The sequence below is a fragment of the Streptopelia decaocto genome (genome assembly GCF_964273445.1).
Source record: "Streptopelia decaocto genome assembly, chromosome: 25".
NCBI lineage: Eukaryota > Metazoa > Chordata > Aves > Columbiformes > Columbidae > Streptopelia > Streptopelia decaocto.
Genome location: NC_138680.1, coordinates 3,634,910 through 3,659,397, shown reverse-complemented (window position 1 = coordinate 3,659,397; position 24,488 = coordinate 3,634,910). Strand labels below are relative to the sequence as shown.

General features: G+C 54.8%; 3 protein-coding genes across 5 annotated transcripts in view; 2 read left to right on the top strand and 1 right to left on the bottom strand.

Moving 5' to 3' along the window:
- The window catches only part of XPO7 (exportin 7), a 38,717-nt gene extending 25,001 nt beyond the window's left edge, over positions 1-13,716 (top strand). For both annotated transcript variants that reach the window (XM_082072724.1, XM_082072723.1), the window contains exons 14-28: positions 89-224; positions 1,138-1,211; positions 2,243-2,326; positions 2,835-2,895; positions 4,026-4,134; positions 4,589-4,695; positions 5,168-5,256; positions 5,963-6,070; positions 7,147-7,229; positions 7,795-8,009; positions 9,112-9,250; positions 9,490-9,650; positions 11,044-11,142; positions 11,355-11,482; positions 12,212-13,716. In XM_082072724.1, coding sequence (XP_081928850.1) covers positions 89-224; positions 1,138-1,211; positions 2,243-2,326; positions 2,835-2,895; positions 4,026-4,134; positions 4,589-4,695; positions 5,168-5,256; positions 5,963-6,070; positions 7,147-7,229; positions 7,795-8,009; positions 9,112-9,250; positions 9,490-9,650; positions 11,044-11,142; positions 11,355-11,482; positions 12,212-12,305 — 1,687 coding nt within the window. In that variant the 3' untranslated portion in view covers positions 12,306-13,716. The remainder of the gene's footprint in view (positions 1-88; positions 225-1,137; positions 1,212-2,242; positions 2,327-2,834; positions 2,896-4,025; positions 4,135-4,588; positions 4,696-5,167; positions 5,257-5,962; positions 6,071-7,146; positions 7,230-7,794; positions 8,010-9,111; positions 9,251-9,489; positions 9,651-11,043; positions 11,143-11,354; positions 11,483-12,211) is intronic.
- Positions 13,717-13,903: 187 nt separating this feature from the next.
- Positions 13,904-16,233, bottom strand: PBDC1 (polysaccharide biosynthesis domain containing 1). Its single transcript, XM_082072727.1, has 6 exons — positions 16,171-16,233; positions 15,996-16,061; positions 15,269-15,328; positions 15,050-15,190; positions 14,852-14,963; positions 13,904-14,093 (listed from the first exon to the last, which is right to left on the bottom strand). The coding sequence occupies exons 1-6, from the start codon at positions 16,186-16,188 to the stop codon at positions 13,984-13,986; spliced, it is 507 nt and encodes a 168-aa protein (XP_081928853.1). The 5' UTR covers positions 16,189-16,233; the 3' UTR covers positions 13,904-13,983.
- Positions 16,234-19,910: 3,677 nt separating this feature from the next.
- Positions 19,911-24,021, top strand: FGF17 (fibroblast growth factor 17; the record flags this gene model as incomplete). 2 transcript variants are annotated; one of them, XM_082072676.1, is made up of 5 exons in its annotated part: positions 19,911-19,942; positions 20,117-20,153; positions 21,750-21,894; positions 22,818-22,924; positions 23,731-24,021. In XM_082072676.1, 5 exons carry the CDS (start codon positions 19,911-19,913, stop codon positions 24,019-24,021), a joined length of 612 nt encoding a protein of 203 aa, XP_081928802.1. The 2 variants fall into 2 exon arrangements, with proteins under 2 accessions (XP_081928802.1, XP_081928801.1); XM_082072675.1 differs by having other exon boundaries at positions 21,717-21,894.
- Between the last annotated feature and the right edge of the window lie 467 nt (positions 24,022-24,488).

Here is a 24,488-nt window from a genome sequence, read left to right as displayed (position 1 = left end):
ACAAAAACTAAAAACCGGAAGCGCCACCGTGTGCCAGAAATCCCTGGTGTGTCCCGGTTTCCCCAGCAAGGTGTTTGCGCCTCTGCAGGGTGCTGCAGCTCATGAACCTGACGGACTCGCGGCTGGCGCAGGCCGGGAATGAGAAGCTGGAGCTGGCCATGCTGAGCTTCTTCGAGCAGTTCCGGAAGATCTATATCGGAGATCAGGTGCAGAAGTCTTCCAAGGTAATCATGGCTACATCTCTTTGGTGGTGTGAAATCCAGTAACAGCTCCCTGTTCTAAATGAAAGCAAGTGGCGTTACTTATTTTCTCTTCTTTATAGATGAAAATATTTTAAGGGACGTGTCTGCTGTGTTTTCTAGATAAGAGTCCAGTGTTAACGTTGCAAACCCTGAGCTGGTTTTGAAATGCCGCGTTCAGTACGTATCAGGAAGGAGCCAGTGACTATGACAGTAGCCTTGAACTTGAGACCTGGGTTCAGTTTTGTTACCTGCCAGGTCTCTGCTGTGACTTCAGAAGAGTCCCTAAAGCCTGTGCAACACCTCAGACACCCGCGAGGAGTGTGGGACACATCTGTGCCTTGCTTCCTCAGCTCTAAAGTGAAGATAAATACACATTTTCTTCATTGCAAGGCAGTTGTAGATGTACCAGGCTTCGATTGCCTTGGTGCATCTCTAAAGATGCAAAATACCTTTTTTAAAATTAAAAAGTAAAGGATGGGAACATCATTAGTCTAGAATTAGCTTCTCTTCCTTTCCAGTAACCTAGGACCTTCCTTCCTCGTCTCACAGACTTGAGAGCAGTGATGTGACAAGTCAAATTGACTGAGATACCTCACGTAGGTGCAGGTGGAGGAGCACAGTTGTTAGGTCCCCTTTTCTTAGGAAATCCAAGTGCTCTGGCTGCTGTGTACAGTATCTGAACCCGCCGTGACTAACGAGAGAGAAGAGGCGACGGTGATTAGTCTGGATCAGATCACAAGCATCTATGTGTGTTGCTTGACTGATCTGGGCAAGCCCAGAGCACAGGCGCTCCCGGGCAAGTGTGCCACGAAGGGAGAGCAAGTGGAAAACAAGGAATCTTTGATCATTACTTGACAGCTTTTAAATTGGTGTGATTCCTTTTCTTCCCCTCCAGCTGTACCGCCGTCTCTCAGAGGTCCTGGGCTTGAACGATGAGACGATGGTCCTGAGCGTCTTCATAGGAAAAATGTAAGTGTTCCTGCTTGCCGGCAGCGGAGCTTCCAGGGTTTATCTAAAGGTGTAACCAGGAAAACTGCAATATGAGGGAGTGTTGTTCAGTGTAAAACTAGAACCATCTGGCTACTTGAGAGAATTACAGGCTTTTATCAGGGCTTAAGTCACGCACAATATCCAGGATTGATTTATCCACCGTGGAGACACAAAAATAAGCCGTACACCAGGATAATGGATTCTCTTTCCAGTGCCTGCTTAGTAAAAACCGAGTCAGAGAGGGGACAGCCTGAAGCACTCATGCCCTATCACTAAACTATTGGCAATCACCAGCCACGAAAGCTCTATGGGGAGGGAAATTGATCCTTCAAAGATCTCTTTTCTTTGCAAATGGTGCTGTTCAGTACCAGAGCAGCACCAGTCCTTTCTTAAAACTCCTCCAATCTGGTAGGCAAACCGATTTGGCCTGTTCCTTGGCAGCTTTCCTCTGGACCGAACCTGTCGACTGGCTTTTTGTCGGATGTTTGGCAGCCTCCTTTAGCTTTTTTGAACCAATTCAGTCGCTCCGACGCTGACGCCCAGTGCCGTGTGCCTGGTGCCGTGCAGCCGCCAGCTCCCCCTCGACTTCTTTAGCATCCCCAAGGGTGAAACGGCTCTCCTGGAAGAAGCAAGGGCTACTAGAATTCTGCAGCTGACAGTGGATGGTGCAGGTGCAGAATTGCATACGTCTGCATGTAGTCACTGCCGCAGAATTCTCTTACCCTTGCTGCAGAAACCAGCCCTGGAGTGCCACAGAATTCCAAGGGCCTGGGTATGGGCCAGTGTAGCTTGGGACCCAAGTAGTGAAGATTATCTGAAGGATAATTTTCTAGTCAACCAAATGTAAGTACAGTAATTTTATACCAATATTTTGTGGCTTGTGATGTCTGTGGTTTCGGTGGAGGGTGGAGCCGATGATGTTGGGTGACTTTTGAACTGGAAGAATCCGCCGCACAGCAAATGGGCAGGCGAGCAAAGCCCTCTGATCCGTCCTTGTCCTCTTCCCCTAGCATCACCAACCTGAAGTACTGGGGCCGGTGCGAGCCGATCACCTCCAAGACGCTGCAGCTGCTGAACGACCTGTCCATCGGATATCCTTTGTGGAATTGCTGCTGGGGCTGCAGGACCATTAAACCTCAGCATGGGGGAAAAGTGGCCCAGATGCTCGGCTGGAACAGGAGCACTCTGCGTGTGATGGATTCCTGAACCGCTTCATCCTTTGGGTAGCGAGAAGAGCAGAGTGCGAGTGGTTGGTCAACGTCTTAACCTGGCTGGTGAATTGAAGTGCTGTAATATTGTAGTGGTTTTATTTTGGATCATAATTGCTTTGTAGCTCACTGTCCACAAATAATTTGTGTACAGGCTACTGAATGGTCTTCTACTTGTTTTTCCTGACAGAATAAAATGTAAATGGCCACTGCAGGTCTTTACAGTAGAGGTTTATGCAACTTGGTTGCTCCTGAAACAAATGGAAGAGAGGCTAGAACATGTTGAATGTTATAGACATAAGTCCCCTTGTAGTTTTGCGCTGGAAAGTGTTTTGCAAGCATTGCAAGAAGTTTTCTGTTGACTCTGCCACTTCCTTAACACCCCATTTACATACAGTAGCGTCAGAAAGCTGGTGAAACTCAGCGCTGTACAGTTCATGCTGAACAATCACACGGTAAGTCCTTTCACCTGCTTCTTGTCTCACAGCAAACTCCTCCGTCTGCCTTGGTGCAGCTGAGCTGATTCCCTTAATCTTAACGCCTGGATGCACTTCTGAATTTTACCTGTGTTCTGGATGCTTCCATCATACTAGAGGAGCCTCTGGAAATGTGATCTGCGTTCTATCTCTTTGTTCAAAGCCTGCCCTTCGATTTTGAGGGGCTGTAATTATGTGACACCTTTCATCCCTGAAAGGTTCATGTGGGGGTTTCTACTCCACCAAAAGACAGCTATCTTCAGACTGAGATGCAGGAGACAGCTGATGCTGCTGTGCATGCAGGCAGCAGCGAGCACTCCTTATGTAATTTAAAGCAAAATATAACGACGTTTTGATGCCTCAGCTTTCATTCTGAAAGTGCTGATTTGGAGGAAGGGCTGTGACTTGCAGCGGTCAGGGCGGCAGCCGTGTCCCTCGGTCACTGCCTGTGCGGATCCGGGGTGCTGACTGGAAATCAAAAATGTGAGAACGAGCACCTAGAAACCAGCAGCAAAGTATCACATTTCTCACTTGCCTCTGGGAGCATGTGGTCATTTGATGCTGCGGTGCTGCAGCGATAGCGCTCCCAGCACCACATCCACAAGGTTTGCATCGACTGGCTGAACAATACACTGTGTTCCTTCAGCTAGAGGATATTTTTCAGACAGTCCCACATCCCAAGTTTGGCCCAGAAGCTGCATTTTCTGTGGCTGCTGTTCTGGTGGGGAATGCTGGCAGAGTAACTGGGATCTGCCTGCAGAGAGCTGGTTTTCAGCAACCTTAGTGCCTGGAGGTGCCCGTGAGGAAGAGGAGCAGATGCTGCTCTGCTCTGGAGGCAAAGCAAGAGCTCCTCATTTGTCTGGTCCTGGGAATTGAAGATGAAAGGCGGGAGCTGGTGTCTTTGGCAGCGGGCAGGACGCTGCTGCGGGGCTGCCTGTGCCCTCTGCTGGCCTGTGCTCCGAGCTGGAAGGGGTTGGCGAGATAACCAAGCGGCTCGCTGCTTCTCATCCTCACACAGGCTGAGAATCAGGATTCGGGATCCTCAGCCTTTGATACAGGGGCCCATTCGAGGTGCTGGTTCCCATTTAACCCACCTCTTCTGTTTGCAGAGCGAGCACTTTTCCTTCCTGGGCATTAACAATCAGTCCAACCTGACTGACATGAGATGTCGGACTACGTTCTACACTGCACTTGGGCGTCTTCTCATGGTGGATTTAGGTACTCGGGTCTTTTTGTGGGAATCAGAGCAGAATTCTGTGTCTCAGGTGCTGGGTTCTGCTGTTCAGGGAGCTGCAGGCTCCTGCAGGAAAGGATGCTGGAGTGGGATAAGCTGATGGGATAAGAAAAAGGAGGCGAAAGGAGCCCAAGAGTGGGTTTGATGCCATGTTACAGGCTACAGGTAGCCCAGAGGTGCACACTGCCAAGGCTGGGGATAAATAGTTCCTTAATAGTATTGCAAATGTTTTCCTGAGGTGGAAAGGTTTGTTCTAAGTCTTTTCTCCAAGTTAGGTATTGGCAGTGGTGGGTCAGCTGGAGGCCTGTGTTGTCTCTGCCTTTAGCTCCGTGGGTGAGCAGAGTGTGAGTGTCTAGCAGCAGCAGCACTGCGGGGCGCGGGGAGGTGCAGTGTTACACAGTCTTATTTCCTCCTCATTTCTTTATTTTTGTCTTTCAGGGGAAGATGAGGATCAGTATGAGCAGTTCATGCTTCCCCTCACAGCTGCCTTTGAGACTGTGGCGCAGATGTTCAGCACAAATACGTTCAATGAACAAGAGGCAAAAGTAAGTCGGGCAGGACCTTCTCTGTTATCCATGTTCTCTTTCATTTAGGGGCTTTGATGTTTTTGGTTCAGACAGATGGGAGAGAACAAGTAAATGCAGAGTGAGAGCCATTCTGCCTTCTGAATGAGACAAGTCAATGCTGGAGTGATGGGTGTTTTCCCTTCAGTACGTGGGGAAGCGGTGGTGTCCCTGTACGCCTCGGGATCGAGTTCTACTTTAAAACTGAAGCAGAGAGGCTCACCTGCCAGCTTTCCTTCTGCTGGGAATGAAATACCCCAGTACTGTCACTGCACAGGCTCAAATTAGGGAGGATTTCTGGCACAGAAGAGGAAGAGCTGTCTAACCTGGAGCTGGCATCCAGCACAGAAAGGCTGTGTTGCTCTTATGACGGGAGGAAGGGAAAAATGGCTCAGGGCAATGATAGATCCATAAGCGTGTTATGTTTTAACATATCTTTTTGTTTGCAATACAGAGAACTTTGGTTGGTTTGGTGAGAGACTTGAGGGGAATAGCCTTTGCCTTCAATGCCAAGACCAGCTTCATGATGCTGTTTGAGTGGATGTATCCTTCTGTTGCCCTAAAACTCGAGTCATCGGAGGGGAGAACTCTAGCTCACTGCATCCAAATGCCCTATTTTTTCCTGCTAAATCCTGACTGGGGTTTCTCTTCACTTTTATAGTACTCGGTGTCCTGTCTCTAAGCCTCAGAATAGATTTGACTTGGTCTGTCTGCAACCAAGTCAACCTAAAAATCTGCTAAAAGCCAAACTGTTGGGGTTTTTCCGAGTGGACCTGAAGAGATGTGACCTGTAAAGCACAAAGGCTTTTAATGGGATGCGTGCGTCCCAGCAGCCACACAAAGCTTTCCTCTTGCTCTCTGGGGCCAACAACAGTCGGTGTCTTTGTCCTCTCGCTGAGAGCTCCAAGAGCACCGTGGCTGCGCTCCACACTGCTCTGGGCTGGTGAAGGTCAGACGTCTGTGCTGTGACACATCTGTGTATCTGTCTTCCCGTTCAATTTAAACCTTTTGGATTCTGGTTTGTCTCAGTATAAAAAGCATGCATGCAACTCTTTCAATTGACTCAAGATCTTTATTATTATGTTCTCTGTGATAAAGCATACCCCAGCGATCAGCAGCTCTGTTTAGCCTCGTGAAGTAAGCTGCTTTACAAGGTTCACATACACAAAATACACCTTTTTGGTAGAGGTTATGACCTTTTCATTTTTTTCATAGAAAGCAACCAAGTTCCTTAGCTTTCACCTTGCAGCTACCCATCCTACATGCCGATCCTACAGCGAGCGATTGAACTCTGGTACCATGACCCGGCCTGCACTACTCCTGTCCTCAAACTGATGGCTGAGCTGGTACATAACAGGTATGAGCCTCCAGAAGCTGGGGTTTGTGTCTGTGTGCTGCTTCTTCCTCTGCGTGGCTGTTGGTGCCCAGTTGTGTTGTCTCCGCTTCGGTCTGGTGATGCTATAAAAGCTGCCAAGGGGACAGGGGGAAGTTGGTGTCGTTTCAGCGGGGAACAAAATCTTAACAGTTCAGATATCAGCCGTCTCATGACTCAGACCAAGAGACGCGATCAATAAACACTGAGTTTGCTCAGCGTGCGCTTCCAAGGACAGCGCTGTAAGATGGAGGCAGGCGACTCATGTTAATTTTTAAAACCTGGGTTTAAAACAAGCCTCGTTCTGTCTGGCAGCCAGCTGACCACTTTTGCTTTAGAGCATCCGCTCTTTCTGCCAGCACAGAGGTACCTCTGGCGCTGCTGGGATAATTCAGAAGCTGTATAATCTGCGGTGGAAGGTTGCCAAGACGCTGCCCTGGCTCACAGCCCAGCCCAACGCAGCCCTGTAGGGATGAACCGTTGTTAGAGCTCGCTGGAAGGGACACGAGCTTCAGGCACAGTCATCTGAGAGTCGACTCTCAGTATTGTCACATCCCACTGGCACCTTTGCAGCAGGACAGTCCTTACTGGAATACATCTCCTCGTTTATTTCGGAGGTGAACAGGATGAGTGGCTGCGCTTTGATTGTAAGATCTGTTCGCTGTAAGGGTGAAAAAATGCCAAGCTCGGAATTCTTGGTCGTGTTATGAATAGGAGTTAGTCAGCCTGCCCTTAGTGCCGCTTCCGAGATGTGTTTGTGTACAGCAGCCTAGTGACCATTGCCAGGGCAGGATTTCCAGCCTCGCTCTTGTATTCCTGACATCTGTGAAATACAGGCCCTTTCTTCTGCGACAGCAGAGCTCGTCTGTCCCTAAGTGGCCATGTCCTGCCTGCCTTTGGTCATGAACAGCAGTATTTTCTACCAGACCGGGGTGTTTTGCTGAACTCCGGGCAGGAGCGTGTCCCAGTGCACAGCAGCACATGGAGCTGCTGGGTTATTGCCTTTGGTTTTACTCCAGAGTATGTTTGAGCTCTGATTTATTCCAAATCCTTTCCTTCAGATCCCAACGGCTCCAGTTCGATGTGTCCTCACCGAACGGCATCCTGCTCTTCCGAGAAACGAGTAAAATGATAACTACATACGGTGAGTACCCGGCAGGAGGGATCCGCGTGGCCTCGCGCTGCCCTTGGCTCCTCCGCTGGCTCGGGGAGCGCGGGCCGGGGCACCTGCCAGCTCCGAGCGCCAGCCCAGCCTGGGAAACGCTGCCAGATCACTTGCTGAACGCGTGCTTGGATGCAGGGAGATGCTTCTGCGTCGAGTGCTGGGTCGACAGGCAGAACAGGCAGGATACTTGCTGTGTAAATGAGGAAGAAAGTGATAGGAAGGAGCAGGAGCCCAGCTGAGCCCCTTGCGAGTGTGTGAAGTGACATGGGTGACCCCAGGAAGCACATGCACAGCAATCCTGTCCTTATGCTGTCCTGGTTCTAGCGCAAAATGACACGCAGTTGTGTTCTCCTGTGGCTTGCAGCAAAGCCACGCTTCTGTCTTTAGTGGGTTCCACCTTTGGCTGGGGAACAAGTCTCATGGCGCTTGTGTCTGACTTCTCGGTCACTCCTTACGGCTCTACTTTCATTTTTCCTGCACCCTGGGGGAGAAAGGGTTTGAATGTGGTTGCCGAAATACTGAATCCGCTTCTATGCTCATGCAGGAAATCGTATCCTAACGCTTGGGGAGGTCCCAAAGGATCAAGTCTATGCCTTGAAGCTCAAGGGGATTTCCATCTGCTTCTCTATGCTGAAGGCTGCACTGAGCGGGAGCTACGTCAACTTTGGGGTCTTCCGCCTCTACGGGGATGATGCACTGGACAATGCCTTGCAAACTTTTATCAAGCTTCTGCTTTCCATCCCCCACAGCGACCTTCTGGTAAGCCCACCCCTGTGACAGCAGCATGAACACATAGCGAGGGAAGAGAGGGCTGGGGGGTGAGACAGTCAAGGATAGTTTAATTGCAGAGACAAGGGGACTTGTGCCACTTTTGGAAGCTCATCTATAGGCACAGACCAGCGGGAAATTTAAGCTCCTGGAATGTGCAGCAGCAGGTGAATGGTGTGAAGGCTGTAATCCCACCAGCCCCGCTGCTCGGCTCTCCAGCTGCAGAGTCATTACCAAAATAATTGCTCCTCTACCTGAAAAACACTTCCTGTGAGCGAAGGTTCTTCCCCGTATCGCCGGTGGGCAGAGATTTGGATGCATTAGCAGTTACAGTGCAGTGTGCCCGCTGAGGACACCTGAGGAGGGTCTCGCTCCTTTCCCCACCTCACGTGCAGAAAATCCATTTTGCAGCAGAGCTTTGAGACCCCGGCAGTGCAGTCCTGCTTGGCAAAACGTCGAGGAGAGAGGGCAGGATCCATTCCCCCCAAATCTTACCCGTCATGTTACCATAGCAGGATCTGAAAGAAGTCCTTGCTCTCTCTCTGACTGCATTCAGCATGTTACTGACCTCATAATTCTTCTGGAGACATTCAGCTCAAATGCAGCTCTTGAGATGGGGCCACTTCACAGGACTCCCAGTAGAGTCCTCCCCAGTCTGGGGGGTCTGTGGCACCGATTGCAGAGCGGATTGCTGAGCCCAGCACTGCGTATTTTGATTTTTGTATGTGATCTGGCACTCTGCACCAACACCTGGAGAGCTGTTCCTATCTCTGCATCTCCAGCACTGCTATTAGTCGCCAAACACTCCCCATTTAGAAAAGAGCAAAGCAGTGGGGAAAGATAGTTTGATATAACAGCGTTGGGAACCTACTGGGCCATTGTTCCTGGAGCCTGTTTGGAAGGTGGGGGAGAAAGGAGGAAGATATGTTGGCCCATGAATCATGCTGTGAGAGAAAGGTTGGTTTGTTCTCCTTCCAGGAGATGCAATAAGCAGTTTTCAGGTGGTTAATGAATGGGTTGGGTTAGCAGAAAGCTGTAACCAATGCTTACAGCATAGTCACAAAGCCTTAAAAGTCTTTTTCACTCTCTGCAGGATTATCCCAAGCTCAGCCAGTCATACTATTCCTTACTGGAAGTTCTTACCCAGGACCACATGAACTTTATCGCCAGTCTGGAGCCTCATGTAATCATGTATATTCTCTCTTCCATTTCAGAAGGCCTCACTGCACTAGGTAACCACTTCTTTCTTGTGCTCTTGTGCTTTGAACACGTGCTATTTCAGGCTAACAGATAAATTAACTTTGGGAATGGGTGGAGGAGTCTCACTGCTGTTAAACCTGGAACATTAGAGATGGTGAATGTGTCAGAGAGGAGGTTGCCGACCCGTTCAGGGTTAGGTGGTTCCAGGTGCACCTGAGCAAGGAAAACACTGGCAGCACCCCAACATCTCCGCTTTGTCGTGTTCCTGCAGACACCATGGTTTGCACAGGCTGCTGCTCCTGCCTGGACCACATTGTCACCTATCTCTTCAAGCAGCTGTCGCGCAGCACCAAGAAGAGAACCACACCTCTGACCCAGGAGAGCGACCGCTTCCTGCACATCATGCAGCAGCACCCCGAGATGATTCAGCAGGTAAGGGCCTTGATGTGGTGAACTCCCCGAGAAGCCCTGGATCTCGTGGCGTGATGCGGTATGGGGGCTGTGTGCTCCCTGCTCTAGAGCCCCGGGCTTTTCTGGAGCAGAAAGGATCTTTTGCTAGTATTGCATCTCTCCTACGCATTCGTCATATGGTAGGTCTGATTCAAAGCGATGCTTCATGCACGTGGTTCTCCCTGTGCAAGGAAAGCTGGTTTTGCATTTTATATATGAAAGGAAGTAGCCAAAAATGAGATTTTGTATTTTTTAAAACAGAAACAGAGTTATGGGCAGTGCTGGTGGTTCATAGGAATGAAGCCAGGAAACACCTCTTTAACCAGAGACCGTGTGCCATTCTGCGGCTTTACAACAAGTCGGGGTTCGTTTAAATGCCTGGAACAATTCTGTGGGTACACGTGCACCCACAGCAGAGCCAGCACCGTGGGGTCCCCACGATTTACTGCGTGGAATTCAGAATATGGCAACAACCTCCCTGGGTCGGGCCCATGTGGAAGTTGGATTTTCTGCCTGTTGGGGCATGTGCTGCCTTGGAACTCCTTCCAGGAGTTTTATTCGCATCTCCAGGATTATTCACTCCTGCCTTCAGAATGGGGTGAATAATCGAGTTTTAGACATCCTGGTGGCACATCTGCCACCATCCTCAGCACCTCCGATAGACACGGAGTTTGCTGGGATTTGTCTTCTCTCCGTGTGCTGTGGCAGAGAATCAGATGTGAGCCGAGATGTTTTCCTTGCTCAGATCAGGCTTAGCTCAGCAGAGATGTTTTCCTTGCTTAGATCAAGCTCAGCTCAGCACATACCTACACATACCATGTAGTTTAGATACCTGAGTGTCACTTAATGGCAGCTGATTGTGCTCACAGAGGCTTTGATGCTCCAGAGGGCCCTGTGTTGGGATCTAGAGATCCATATCTCACAGCAAAACACTTTGATGTGCCTCTCGCCCAGCCATGCTGCTCTGTACATTTCTGACGGCGCTATCCAGCCTCGCTCGCTGGTGCTCAGTCAAAACGTCAGCATGACTCCCACAGGAAGACAGGGAATATTGTGCCATCCTCGTTGGTAGATCAAATACAAAGAAAACCAGGGGTTTTTTTGTGAGGCTAGAAGCTGTATTTTCTCAGGATAAAAGGAGAAACTGCATCTTCCAAAGCAGCTGGGTTGGATACTGGCTGTGGAAGGGACAGCAGCTCCTCCGTGTGCCCTCAGTGAAGTTCTCCACCAGTTCTTGGGGGCTCCAGGTCCCCTGGTGCTCAGAGCTCTGTAGTTTGAGGTTCCAGCGCTGGTTCCAAGGTGAATCGTTGCTCCCGAGCCCACACGGTGCTGTGGGCTGGAAGAACCATTTTAAACCTCATTTTTCCTCCTCCAGATGCTGTCGACAGTGCTGAATATCATCATCTTTGAGGACTGCAGGAACCAGTGGTCGATGTCTCGGCCTCTGCTCGGCTTGATACTGCTCAATGAAAAGGTAAATGTCCCGGGGGAGCTGTGGGACTTAAATGATGCTGAAGGGGAGGAGATCGGTGTCAGAGCAGAGATGGTGTGTTGAGGGAAGGGTGTCCGGCCCTTGTGCTAATTAATCCTTGGCACTAGAAGTCACTTGAAGAGCTCTATGGTGTGTCCCAAAGCCGAGGTGGCTGTTCCTCTGGGGATTAACCCGTTGTCCTCGTCTCCCCCCAGTATTTCTCCGACCTGAGGAACAGCATCGTGAACAGCCAACCGCCAGAGAAACAGCAGGCGATGCACCTCTGCTTCGAGAACCTCATGGAGGGCATCGAGCGCAACCTCCTCACCAAGAACAGGGACAGGTCGGTGTGGACAAAGCCCCGAGATGTGCTGAGCCCGTAGCCAGTGCCAAAATCACAGTTTGAGAGCAAAACGCTGGAGGAACGGGAAACCTCTGTCGAGGTTTTGATTGCGGGGTGACAATAAAACCACGGTGGATGTATTGTTAACCCTCTTTCTTCCCCCTTCAGCCCCTCACTCTCCCCCCTTCCCACTAAGGACAGACGATTGGGAGGGAGAGAAGGACAGAGAGAAGAGAGTTGGAAAAATTAAAAGTGTTTTACCAATGCTACCAATAAAATAGAGAAAAATAATACAAAATATACAAACACAATCTTAAAAGTCCCAGCAACTGCAGAGCTGGCACCCGAAGTCCTGGACTGGACTATGCAGCCAAGCGGAACTGGATTCAGTCTGTCGCTTGGCCTCAGTTCACAGGGACGACTCGCAAGGTCCTCTCCTCCATAGGGAAAAGGGCCGAGATCCTCGTGATCTCCCACTTTTCTATGAAGTATCATGTGAATGGGATGTTGTACTCAGTTGGTCAGGTTTTGGTCACCTGTTTCTCGTTGCCCCTCTTGCAAGATGTGCATCCATTCTTATCAACGACCTTGCATCCCCTTGCTATGGCTCCCAAAACTTTCAGGAGAGTGTGTTTAATAAGAAGGCTTTAACTGACAGGCAAATTCCCTAAAAGAGAGCGTGAATTTGAACAAAAGCAGGACAACCTCTAATGCGTTTCTCTGCCTCAGGTTCACGCAAAACCTGTCGGCGTTCAGGCGGGAAGTGAACGACTCCATGAAGAATTCCACCTACGGCGTGAACAGCAACGACATGATGAGCTGACGTCTCCCGGCTCCACCTTGTACAGAGCAGCATCTCTTTGGCCTGGCCCAGAGGGGTTCCCGTTTCCGATGGAAAGAAAAGAGGGCGTTTCTACATCCCTGCTCTTCCCCAGGGCTGGATTGCGGCGCTCTCCTTTGGTTTTTTGGGCCGTACTCCACGTCCCGAGGGAGGAGGGAACAGGAGGGGTTGTTGAGCTCACCAGGCGCTTCTGTTTCCGTGGGAGGGGGTGGAAAAAGGGCATAAAAGCCAAGCGCAAGAATCCAGCATCTCCCTACCCGAATGTCTGCGTGGAACGCCAGCGCTCTGCTGCAGCCTGCCTTGTATAAACATGTACATTTTTTCATAACATTTTGAACAAGGTTTATATTGACTCAGTTTAAAAAAAAAAAAAAGGTTAAAAAAAAAAAAAAAGAAAAAAAAAAAGAAAAAAACAAACAAAAAATAGTGTGATTGAACTTTTTACAGAGTCCTGGTGCACCGGTGCTGGCGTGAGGGTTGCGAATGCGAGTGAGGAAAGCGTGTCCTGCGGGCCTGAAGCTTTACTGGGCGAGGGGTGGGTGTGTGAAAGCGCAGAGATCTATTTAGTGACGAGCGTAGAGAGAAGCAAAAACAATTAAAAAAAAAAGGAGAGAAAGAAAAAAAAAAAAAAGGAAAAAATTCAACAAATGATTAAAAAAAGAAGGCGTTGTAAAATTCCAAATGTATATTTTTTCTTATTAAGCCCCCTGAAATCACAGCTCCCCGTTCCCATCTTGCCCTTGTTATTAGGAACTCGAAGCCATGCCGCGTGTCTCTCATCCGTGCTTGCTCGTGGGTGTCCCCGCCCCCCGTAGCCGCTGTCCCCTGCCCCCCGTCCCGCAGGGCTCTCCCCCCGCTCCATCTCTTTCTTTTCCTTTACCCCCGTTTCAGTGGAGCAGTGGGAACCTGCGGCCCAGCTCCCCAGAGCCGCTGCAGCCGCTCCGGAGGCTTCTTAATAACAAGGTTTGCCCGGCATGAAGTATTTAACACCCCCTTTAAAATTCATTTTGCAATTTCTTTTCCCCTAAGTCACCATAATCACTGTTTTGGGTATCAAACAGGAAAGCTGATGGGTGGGGGGGAACCTGTTTGCCTTGTACTTTTCCCACTATTGTTGCTGCTAGTCGTGTGCATCCCTTGCTCAGCTCTACCCACCGACACTCACTCCTTAGGGCTTCAGTTTCTTTTCCCAGCCACCACCTACTCTTAATTTTATTTCCCTTTTTTTTATTTTATTTTATTTTTAAACTTTGTTTTCTTTCCTCTGGCGATTGTGTGTTGGGTCCTGTTTTTTTTCCGCGTGAGCAGATTGCTGGTTGACTTGTAAGGGTGTTTGCTGCATACAGTGTAAAGCATTTGTGACTGCAAATAAAACTTCAATGGTTTCTACTGAGCCGCGTCTGCCTGCTGGGGGGGGAACACTCACCAACAAAGTGGGTTTGGAACGTTTTATTAGATTTTGGGGGGTATAGCGTTCTGGGTTGGGGACTTTAATGGGTGGTCGAGCCAAAATCACAATGGATTCAGCAATAATTATGGGGTTTTTTTTGGGTGTTTTAAGGAAGAATCATTTCAAAACCTGCAGTAGACGGACTTTATTTAAAAAAAAAATGTATTTACAATGTGTAAATGGAGCAGCAGGGGAGTTTATCCCCCATCCTCACCCCGACCCCTCGGCAGCCGCCGCCGCCCTGGCCCGGCCATAGACGACGCTGTTCCAGCCCTCTCTGTTCCGAGCGATCTCGATGGCAAAAAACTGGATCCTGGTGGCTAAAAGAATCACAGAATCCCAGAATGTCAGGGGTTGAAGGGCCCTGGAAAGCTCATCCAGTGCAATCCCCCCATGGAGCAGGAACACCCAGCTGAGGTTACACAGGAAGGTGTCCAGGCGGGTTGGAATGTCTGCACAGAAGGAGACTCCACAACCCCCTGGGCAGCCTGGGCCAGGCTCTGCCACCCTCACCAGGAACAAGTTTCTTCTCAAATTTAAGTGGAACCTCCTGTGTTCCAGTTTGAACCCATTAACCCTTGTCCTATCACTGGTTGTCACCCAGAAGAGCCTGGCTCCATCCTCCTGACACTCCCCCTTTAGATATCTGTGAACATGAATGAGTCCCCCCTCAGTCTCCTCTTGTCCAGCTCCAGAGCCCCAGCTCCCTCAGCCTTTCCTCACCCGGGAGATGCTCCACTCCCTTCAGCATCTTTGTTGCCCTGCGCTGGACTCTCTGCAGCAGTTCCCTGTCCTGCTGGAACTGAGGGGCCACAACTGGACACAAGATTCCAGGTGTGGTCTCCCCAGGGCAGAGCAGAGGGGCAGGAGAACCTCTCTGACCTACTGACCACCCCCTTCTAACCCCCCCAGGTCCCATTGGCTTCCTGGCCACAAGGGCCCAGTGCTGGCTCATGGTCACCCTGCTGTCCCCAGGGCCCCCAGGTCCCTTTCCCTACGCTGCTCTCTAACAGCTCATTCCCCAGGGGAGAAGGTATAAGAATTGAAAGAGCGGATCCCCGGATCCTCTCGCCCTCACCGAAGATGCTGTTCTCCTCCGTGTAGTCCTCGCTGCAGTCCAGGCGGAGCAGCGTCCCGAAGTTGAAATCCTCCACCACCCCCTCGAACTTGAGGCAGAACGGGCGCCATTTCTGGGCAGGAAAAAAGCCATCAGCACCCCAAAAACCTGGTGAAAAGGGGGGGAAAGTCACGTACCCCCCCCTTGCTGCCCACCCACCTCCTTGGCGGGCTCCGACTTCAGCTCTTCTGGGTCGAGAACGTCAATTTTAAGATCCTGGAAGGTTTTCCTGAATTCGCTGTAGATTTGGTCGTCGACTTTCGTGAGGTTCAGGAATTTGGGGTCAACGGAGGAGATGAGCTATGCGGGAAGGGTAAAGAATTAACCGGGACCCCCCCAAAGTCCCCCCAATCACCAGAGCCCCCCCATGGGACTTACGTTGAAGTAGACCTGGGCGTGCTGATGCGCCTTCATGGCCCAGGCCAGTTCCACGCGGGGCTGGGGGGCACGAGCAGGTTTGGGGGGTCTGTCCCTCCCCGGGGGGTCCTCTCCTCCCCTCGGGGGGTGTGTGGGGACAAGGGGAATGGGAATGGCTTGGGAGTGATGCTGTGGGCCCTGGGGGGTTCAGGGGTGATGCTACAGCCCTGCAAACCCCAAACTGCCCCCCCCCATCTGTGTGGGACCCCCAAGCTGGGAGGTGACACCCCCTTGATGCTGGGGACACCTCAAGGTTAGGACCCCTCTCGTGGGGCTGAGACCCCCTTCAGTGTCAGGAACCCCCCTTGCGTTGGGACCACCAAGCCCCCCCCTGGTATTGGGACCCCCCAGGGGCTGGGATCCCCCCTCCCCTCGCAGCACTGGGACCCCCAGGACTTACCCCCCCCAACCGGGGGTGCGATTCCCCTCCCAGCACTGGGACATCCCCTCCCCTGGGGCTGGGACCCCCCAAAACCGGGGACCCCCCTCCTAGGGCTGAGCTCCCCCTAGAACTGGGGACCCCCCTGTGCAAGGACCCTCTCCGAGTGTGGGGACCACCAACCCCCCCCCACCGGGATCCCCCAAGATTGGGAACCCCCGGGGCTGGGCCCCCCCAGAACCGCCCCCCCCCAGGGCTGTGCCCCCCCCCGAGGCCGGGACCCCCCGTTTGTGCCGCCCCCAGACTCACATCGTTCCCAAAGGCTTCGGCCGGCAGCGACAGCGCCTGAGCGGCCGCGGCGACATCGGCGGGTCCCTGCGCGGGGGGTGAGGACAAGCTGCTCAGGGACTGCGGGGTGTGGGGGGGAGCCCCATCCCCTCTGTGCGCCCACCCCCCCCGAAACCGTGTCCCCCCCGTGTCCCACCAGCCCCGTGGCCGCCATCGCTGCCGGAAGCGGCGCCGCGGCCCCGCCCACGCGCGCGTGCGCCCACGGGGACACGGGGAGGGGACACGGGGGGCCGGGACATGGGAACACATGGCAACGTGGGGACCCGCGGCGGGGACGGCAGGTCACGGTGGCACGTGGCAGGACACGGTAGTCCACGGCGGGACACGATGGTTCCACGGCGGGACACGGTGGCACATGGCAGGACACGGTGACATATGGCAGGACACGGTGGTCCACGGCAGGACGCGGTGGCACATGGCACACGGCAGCGGTTCCCAGGGCACAGTGACACATGGCCGGACTGTGGTGACACACGGTGGCACACGGTGGCACACGGTGGCACACGGTGGCACACGGTGACACACGGTGGCACACGGCAGAAGTGTCGCGGCACAATCCCAGAATGTCAGGGGTTGAAGGGCCCTGGAAAGCTCATCCAGTGCAATCCCCCCATGGAGCAGGAACACCCAGCTGAGGTTACACAGGAAGGTGTCCAGGCGGGTTGGAATGTCTGCACAGAAGGAGACTCCACAACCCCCTGGGCAGCCTGGGCCAGGCTCTGCCACCTTTACTGGGAACAAGTTTCTTCTCATATTTAAGAGAACCTCCTGTGTTCCAGTTTGTACCCATTACCCCTTGTCCTGTCACTGGTTGTCACCAGAAGAGCCTGGCTCCATCCTCCTGACACTCCCCCGTTCCATATTGATCCCCATGACTCCCTCCAAGCTCCAGAGCCGCAGCTCCCTCCTTTCCTCACACGGGAGATGCTCCACACCAGGTGTCACACGGCAGGACCCCACTGGTGCCAGGGACCGGTGTCGCCAACAGCTTGTTCCCAGAGGGGACACCCCCATCCTGGCTGGGACTCGCTGGGGACACCCAGTGCATGGGGATTCATCTTCTCCTGTGACAGCTGTTGGGGTGGCAGGTCCCCCTGCCTGGGACCACATCACCGGGGCTCTATGGGACACGGGGACATGGCACCGAGGGGCTTTGCTCATTAACGGGGTGGGACTCTGGGCTCATCACACACACCTGGGGGGTTAATTGCCCTGTGAGAGCTGCTGCTCATTAAGAAAGGGTGCTGATTGGGTGGGTGGGTGCTGACCCAAACATCTGGGACTCCCCACCCCTTATCCCAGCCCTCCCCTTCTCTCCAGAGCAAAGTGTCCCCTGAGGACACCATGGTAGGAGCCAGCAGGATGTCCCTCTGTGTCCCCCACTAACCCCAGCCAAGGGGGGTGAATAATCATCGCACAGGATGGGGGGAGCCTGGGGAGGAAGAAGGAGGCTGGTGCGTGATGCTGAGCTCAAAAAGGGGGGAGAAATCCAGGCACAGGTTGGGCTGGGGGGGTCGAGGAGCCCAAGCAGGTGTGGGGCGGTAGGATGGGTGTGGGGGTCCCGTGGGTGCCCCATCTCACGGCAGGGTCAGCCCCTGGTGCCCATGAGCCCCTTTCACCTTCCAGGTGCAGAAGAGCCTGGAAAGCTGCTGGTTTGGTGTTTTTCCTTCCCCAATAAAGTATCATTTCCATTCCTGGCTCTCTGTGCTGGGGATGGAGGGGCCGGGGGGGTCCATGAGACCCCTCTGCCTGGGCAGCATCCTTCCCCTGTGGCTGGGGGGGCAGCAGGACCCCCCAACACACCGTCCTGCGCCGGGGAACAAGTGTTGCCTGTGAATAGGAGACAAAGGGGGATTAGGGAGCAGCGGGGAGATGATTATAACCCATTGACCTGGCCTTGGTCTGGGGGCTGCAGGTATTTGTGGAGGGTCTGACCCCCCCCAGGAGCATGGGGGGGGTGCTGTGTCTCAGATTGGCTCTGAGAGGGGAGCTGAGCCCCCCACAAAGCCAGGCTTTAGTCTAGTCCAGGTGTGGGGCAGGAGGGGGATACCAGGGTGGGGGGGGGAGCAGGGTGCCCCATTGGGGATGCCAGGACGGGGATGGGGGGGGACAGGGGGCCACACACATAAAGCTTTGACAGGCAGCCCTGTCCCTCCAGCCTTTCCTCGCCCTGCAGGGGCTGCTTGCACAAGGCAGCCCCCCCACCGCTGCGGTGACAGCTCCCGGGACCCTCTGCCCCAAACCGGGGGGGACGCTCCGGGGGTGATGACAGCTCCGCGCCCATCAATCATCCCTGCGGAGTGGGGACGGAGGCACAGCCCGAGGGACGCTGAGCCCCGGGGTGGGGGGACCTGAGCTGGGGGATGCCACGTTTGTCTCTATTTGGGGCTGCGAATTGTTATTTTGGGGCAGAATTCCTGGCCCAGGAGGTGAGAAGGCAGCGGGGAAGGTCTAATTGGGGTCGTTAGCACTGAATCGCCCCCCCCCCGCCCTCCGGTCGCTGGGGGTGTTGGTACCCGCTGAGCTCCATGGTGAGGCCTGACACCCCCTGTGCTGATGGGGAAACTGAGGCGTGAGCATGCGGGTGAGTGGTTTCTGTACTGAGCCCCTTGTCCTGTGTGCTCCCGCTCTGGGACACCCCACAGGGGTTTTACCCCCCCAGGGCATTACCCCAGCTCCTTGGGGGGTATTTATAAGGTACTTAGCGCCTCCCTGCCCGAGCAAACGGGGTGTGGAGGGGCGCACAGCCCCCACCCCCTATGGGACGTGACACCCAATGGGGCAGGGGAAAGGGGGAGCTGTTGGTATGGGGGGTTGTGACATGGTCTCTTAGACCCCCCCCGGCACTAAGCCAGCTGTGGCGCTTTGCTCTGTGTGACACCTGGCACCTCGGTGAGAGGAGGGTGACAAAATCATCCCCCGTGCCAGGGCGGCCCTTCCTGAGCCCCCGCGGGGCTTGTCCCACCCCTGGTACCATCGCCATGTCCCACACCATCTTCCCCCACCTCCCGAACCCCACAGCATCTTCCTCCCCACCTCCCGTACCCCACAGCATCCTCCCCCCCATCTCCCGAACCCCACAGCATCCTCCCCCCCATCTCCCGTACCCCACAGCATCTTCCTCCCCATCTCCTGTACTCCACAGCATCCTCCTCCCTATCTCCCGTACCCCACAGCATCCTCCTCCCCATCTCCCGCACCCCACAGCATCCTCCCTTGAGGAGGCAGGGGGCTTCCCCACCATCCAGGATGGGGACACCCAAGCAGCTGGGCCCCCCCCCGCCTCCCCCATCCCCTCCTCCCGGTCCCATCCTCCTCCTCCTCCCCTCCGCAGCAATCGGGAGAGGTTCGGCCCCTCTTCACATGGGCTCTCCCCCCATGTAAAGGCTGCACATCCTGCATCTCCCATCCCCAGACCGGGATCTCGGGGGTGCCAAGGCTCGATGGGGCGGGGGGTGGCCGCCCCTGCCCTGCCCGCATCCCTCTGTCCCATTAGGAACCGCAAAGCGGGGAACTAACCCAAGGCCGGAGGCTGATGGGGTGGGGACGCAGGGGACAGGATGGATCTGGATGTCCCCAGGGTGTAGGACGTGCAGCCCCCAGGGCTGGAGGAGGAGGAGGAGAGGACCCGACCCCGGCTGCCTCCCCCATGCTCCATCGCCACCCCGCAGACGTTGGCATCGCACGTGGCTCCACCATCGCGGCGACAGCCGGGGGGTTCCTCCCGGTGTCGCCTTCGCCCTCCCCAAGCGCGGGGGTCACAGGAGGAAGGAGGGGACGGGTCGCTCGGTGGCGGGGAGGGAGGGCAGGTTTGCAGCGAGCCCTGTGGCCGTGCCGGCCGTTGATGCCGCTGGCCGGGGGGCTTCGAGCAGCGCCATGCAGCCCATCAGCCTGCAGAACCTCTCCATGTAAGCCCCGCGCGCCGCTTGTTGCGATTCCTTTGCAACTCGGGTTTATCAGTAGTTTTATTCTTAGTGCATTAGACACAGCTGTTCTTTGCGGGGGGGTGGAAAAAGAAGAGAAAACAACTAACCCCGAACAAACCCCCACCCCGTTTCTCTCCCTTTTGTCTCCCGCTGCAGATGTTTCCAGCTCCTCATGTTCTCCTGTCAGACCCAGGTACGTGGATGTGTTTTACTAACCCTGTCCGCCGTGCCATCCGCCCAGCTAACCGCTTGTTTGGGGGTGTCCTTTGGCTCTGGTGGGGGGGCTTTCCCGGTTTTGGGGACCGGTGCGTGCCCATCCCGAGTGGTACCCAGCTCCGGGCAGGGGAAGGATGCTCAGAGGGATGTGCCCATCAGCACCGGCCTCGGGGCTGCGACGGGTCGGTACCGGGGTATCTGCGATGGGGAGGCGCATCCTCCCAGACCCCCCCGGCTCCCACCAAGGCCAGCAGGGAACCCTCCCGGGCAGACGATACATTTCTTGCAGCTCTGCCTGGGGAAGGACGTGCCAAGTCCATCAGCCTTGAGCTCCGGGGCCGGACTCCGCGGCCGAGGCCGCTGCCGAGGGGGTTAACGGGGCAGAGCGGGGTCCGGTCCCCCCACCGGCGGGGTGGTGTGGGGTTTGACACCCCCTTCCCCTCTCCCCCCCACATCTCCTCAGCCTGCACCGTCCCTTTTTGTGCGCTTTAGAAAGGCAGCGGCTATTAAAATGCACTGTTCCATATCAGCACCCTCTGCTCCGGAGCCTGAACAAAACCCTGTAGCTGCCGGTCCCAGCAGCATTAATACGTGCTTGGGACCTTTTTTCTTGTTGGTTTTCTTTTTTCTCCCTCTTTTTTTTCTTTTTCCCAAGGTAAATGCTTTTAGTTCTTTGAAAATGAGAGGGAAGGGAAGCGCCTTTGATGGCGGGGGGCTGCCCACCTCCTCGGCCAGCCCCAAAGGCTTTAAAGTGGATCCTGGCAGGAAATGAGTCCCCAGGCGCACACAAAGGTTGGGGGGCGTGGGGGGGCAGGCAGTGCCCCCCACCACCCCACTGCTCCCCCCTGCACGAGCAGCCAGGGCTGGGTCCCCTCGTGCCCCCTTGGCACCCAGCGAGGTGACGCTGCAGGGTGGCTGGTCCCCGCACCCCAAAATGGGCAACCGGCTCCCAAATGGTCATGGGACAAGCTCCTGGGGGCGCAGCAGGACATGTGCCCCCCACAAGAGCATATCCCATAGCCCTTTCGGAGCTGGATTTTGGGATGGCTCAGCCAATATACACCGAGACTAGACCGAGTCTTAAGATGCGCATTGGGAAGCGCTGGTCGGAGTCCAGTGTGGGGATGGGGGGGCGATCACCAGCGCTAATCCCCCCCTCTCCCCAGCTCATCTGCACTACTTAGCTGCTTCTTACCACCCAATAACCCTGGTGTGTTTGTGTTGCCCCGTCAGCCTGAGCCACGGAGCTGCTTGGGGTCCACGAGATGTTTTATTCCTGCAGCTCACAGCCAGGGCGGGCTGGGGCTGCTCTGCTTTATGTGGGTCTCACCCCCCACGAGAGACTCAGCGGGTGTTTTTTAAGCTCAGCCCAAGTGTCCCAGCCCGTCCTTGGTACCTGCCCAAGCAGGAGATGCTGCTGAGCACCATCCGCTCCTGGGACACGCTGGGAGCAGAAGCGGCTCTGGGGTCCCCACTCCGCCCCCTTTGCCGTCCGCTGCCCAAAACAAATTTGATTTTATTTTTCCCTTTGTAAACAAAGGGGGAGAATCAACCGTCTCCTAATTTTAACCAGTACGTGAGGGACCAGGGGGCCGTGAGCGACCAGCTGAGCCGGCGGCAGATCAGGGAGTACCAGCTGTACAGCCGGACCAGCGGCAAGCACGTCCAGGTGAACGGCAAAAGGATCACGGCCACCGCCGAGGACGGCAACAAGTTCGGTAAGGGGCTGGGATCCCCCCGGAGGGCTTGATCTGGGACTAACTTATTGGGAAGGGTCTCTTCCTAGAGGAGTTTTGCAGAGGGATTGTGGAGAACAGTTGTCAGGGAGAAAGGTTTAAATTGCCCCAGCTGGCTGGTTTGATACCTAAAATAACTCCAGTGAGTTTTAACCATCCAGCCCTGACCTCGAAGCTTCCAAAAATCATGCATTTCTCTAATAGCACGCAGCGTTTATAAGCCCTATATTTAGGGCTTTTGCTTTCTAATCTCTTCCCGGTGTGAGACAGACAGCTTTTCCCCAAGGAGAATCACCCGATGTCAGCATCAGCATCTTAAATATCCTCAAACACACGGGTTTGCCAAGGAGCCAAGATGCCAAGGTGATGGGCACCACAGCACCGCAAAGGCCAGGCTGGCATCTCCAGCACTGAAATGCTTTGGGAAAGGCTTTGCAAAGGCTAATTCAGTACCTTTCCAGTTTTTTCCCCCAATTCTCGCTATCAGGAGCGCAGGACCCACTGGGGTCATCGGTTTCAGTGTCAGCTCCCAACCTTTGCAGCCACGGCCATGTCACAGAGACACAATGAGGACGAGGACAATTAACCCGCTGGGTGCTGGACTCGGTCTGGCCCTGGAAAACCCATTGAACCGCCAACAATGCGGATGCGCCGGGGGGGGAGGAAGGGGCCGTTGCTTTCATCAAACACCCGGTTTGACTCTGCTGGGTTTTAACAAAAGCCCTTTAGCATCATGGCTGGGGAGCATCCCCCTGCAAGAGCATCCTCTGGCCCCACGGGTGACGGGCAGGGAGGGATGCTGGGGCTGCAGGGAGGAGGGGATGGGGGTGGTTTGGGTACCGGTAGCTCATGGGGGGTGTCACAGCTCCCCCCAGGACACTGTCCCCTTGTTCATCCCCCTGCAGCCAAGCTCATTGTGGAGACGGACACTTTTGGGAGCCGCGTCCGCATCAAGGGGGCCGAGAGCGAGAAGTACATCTGCATGAGCAAGCGGGGCAAGCTCATCGGGAAAGTGAGTCCCAGCGTGTCCCCGTGTCCCCAGAGCAGCCGGGATGCTCAGCCGGGCTGGTCCCCATGTCCCCAGTCACAGGGGCCATGGGGGGCCTCTCCATGTCCCCCCAAAAAGCTGCCGGTCCCCCTTCTCCATCACAACCACAGGATGGTTTGGGTTGGAAGGGACCTTTGAAAGATCATCTAGTGCAACTTGTAAGGTTGCGAGGGGCTTCCACTAATACTCCGCACTCCTGAACTCATTAATGCTTATAAATATGGAAAGGGTGAGTGTCAGGAGGATGGAGCCAGGCTCTTCTTGGTGACAACCAATGGTAGGACAAAGGGCAATGGGTTCAAACTGGAACACAGGAGGTTCTGCTTAAATATGAGAAGAAACTTGTTCCCGGTGAGGGTGGCAGAGCCTGGCCCAGGCTGCCCAGGGGGTTGTGGAGTCTCCTTCTGTGCAGACATTCCAACCCGCCTGGACACCTTCCTGTGTAACCTCATCTGGGTGTTCCTGCTCCATGGGGGGATTGCACTGGATGAGCTTTCCAGGGCCCTTCCAACCCCTCACTTTCTGTGAACTTCCACAGAAATTGTGAAAACGGGGTTTTTTTAGGATTCCCCGTCTATCCAGCCTTTTTTTGCCCCCAGCAAACCACAAAGAGAAGCCCCTGGGGAGCTGGTCCCGGTGCTTTGGGGTCGGTGTCACGGCAAACACGGCAGGGATAGGGTGCCAATGGGGTGCCAGCACCTCGCGGGTCACACCCCCGACCCCCCAGCCCCATCCCTACGGGTGCTCACGGCCCCTTTCCCCCCGCACAGCCCAACGGCAAGAGCAAGGACTGCATCTTCACGGAGATCGTGCTGGAGAACAACTACACGGCGTTCCGCAACGCGCGCTACGAGGGCTGGTACATGGCGTTCACGCGGCAGGGCCGGCCCCGCCGCGCCTCCCGCAGCCGCCAGAACCAGCGCGAAGCCCATTTCATCAAGCGGCTGTACCGGGGGCAGCTGCCCTTCCCCAACAACGCCGAGCGGCAGAAGCAGTTCGAGTTCGTCGGCTCGTCCTCGCCCACCCGACGGACCCGCCGCACCCCCCGCCCGCGCACGTAATGCCCGGACTCATCCCCCTCGCCAGGCTCTGCCTTCCTCATCCTCGCAGCCTTCGGCCTCGCCGGGCTCTTCCCTTTGTCCCGGCGCCCTCCAGCACTGGTTCTTCCCTGCTTTTTTTTTCCTAAAATGCTCTATTTTTATACTTTATAACCCCACGCTGGGGTCCCTGCATCCCTGGAGCATCCCGTGGTACCCGCTTTCACCACCCGCTCGCCTTGGCAACCTCTCGGACACTTGTCCCCATGTCACCTCCCTGTCCCCGCAGACGTCCCTCTCGGTGCCGGGGATGGACAGACCAGCTATGAGAGTGCGGGATGTCCCCACCAGAGCACAATGTCCCCAGCCCTGAGATCAGTGGGATGTCCCCAGCCCCGTGGTCAGCGGGATGCTGTCCCCATCCCTGCGAGGGATGCAGGGCACTGCAGGCAGCCAGTTGATGGAGAGTGTGGGGTGTCTGTCCGTATGTC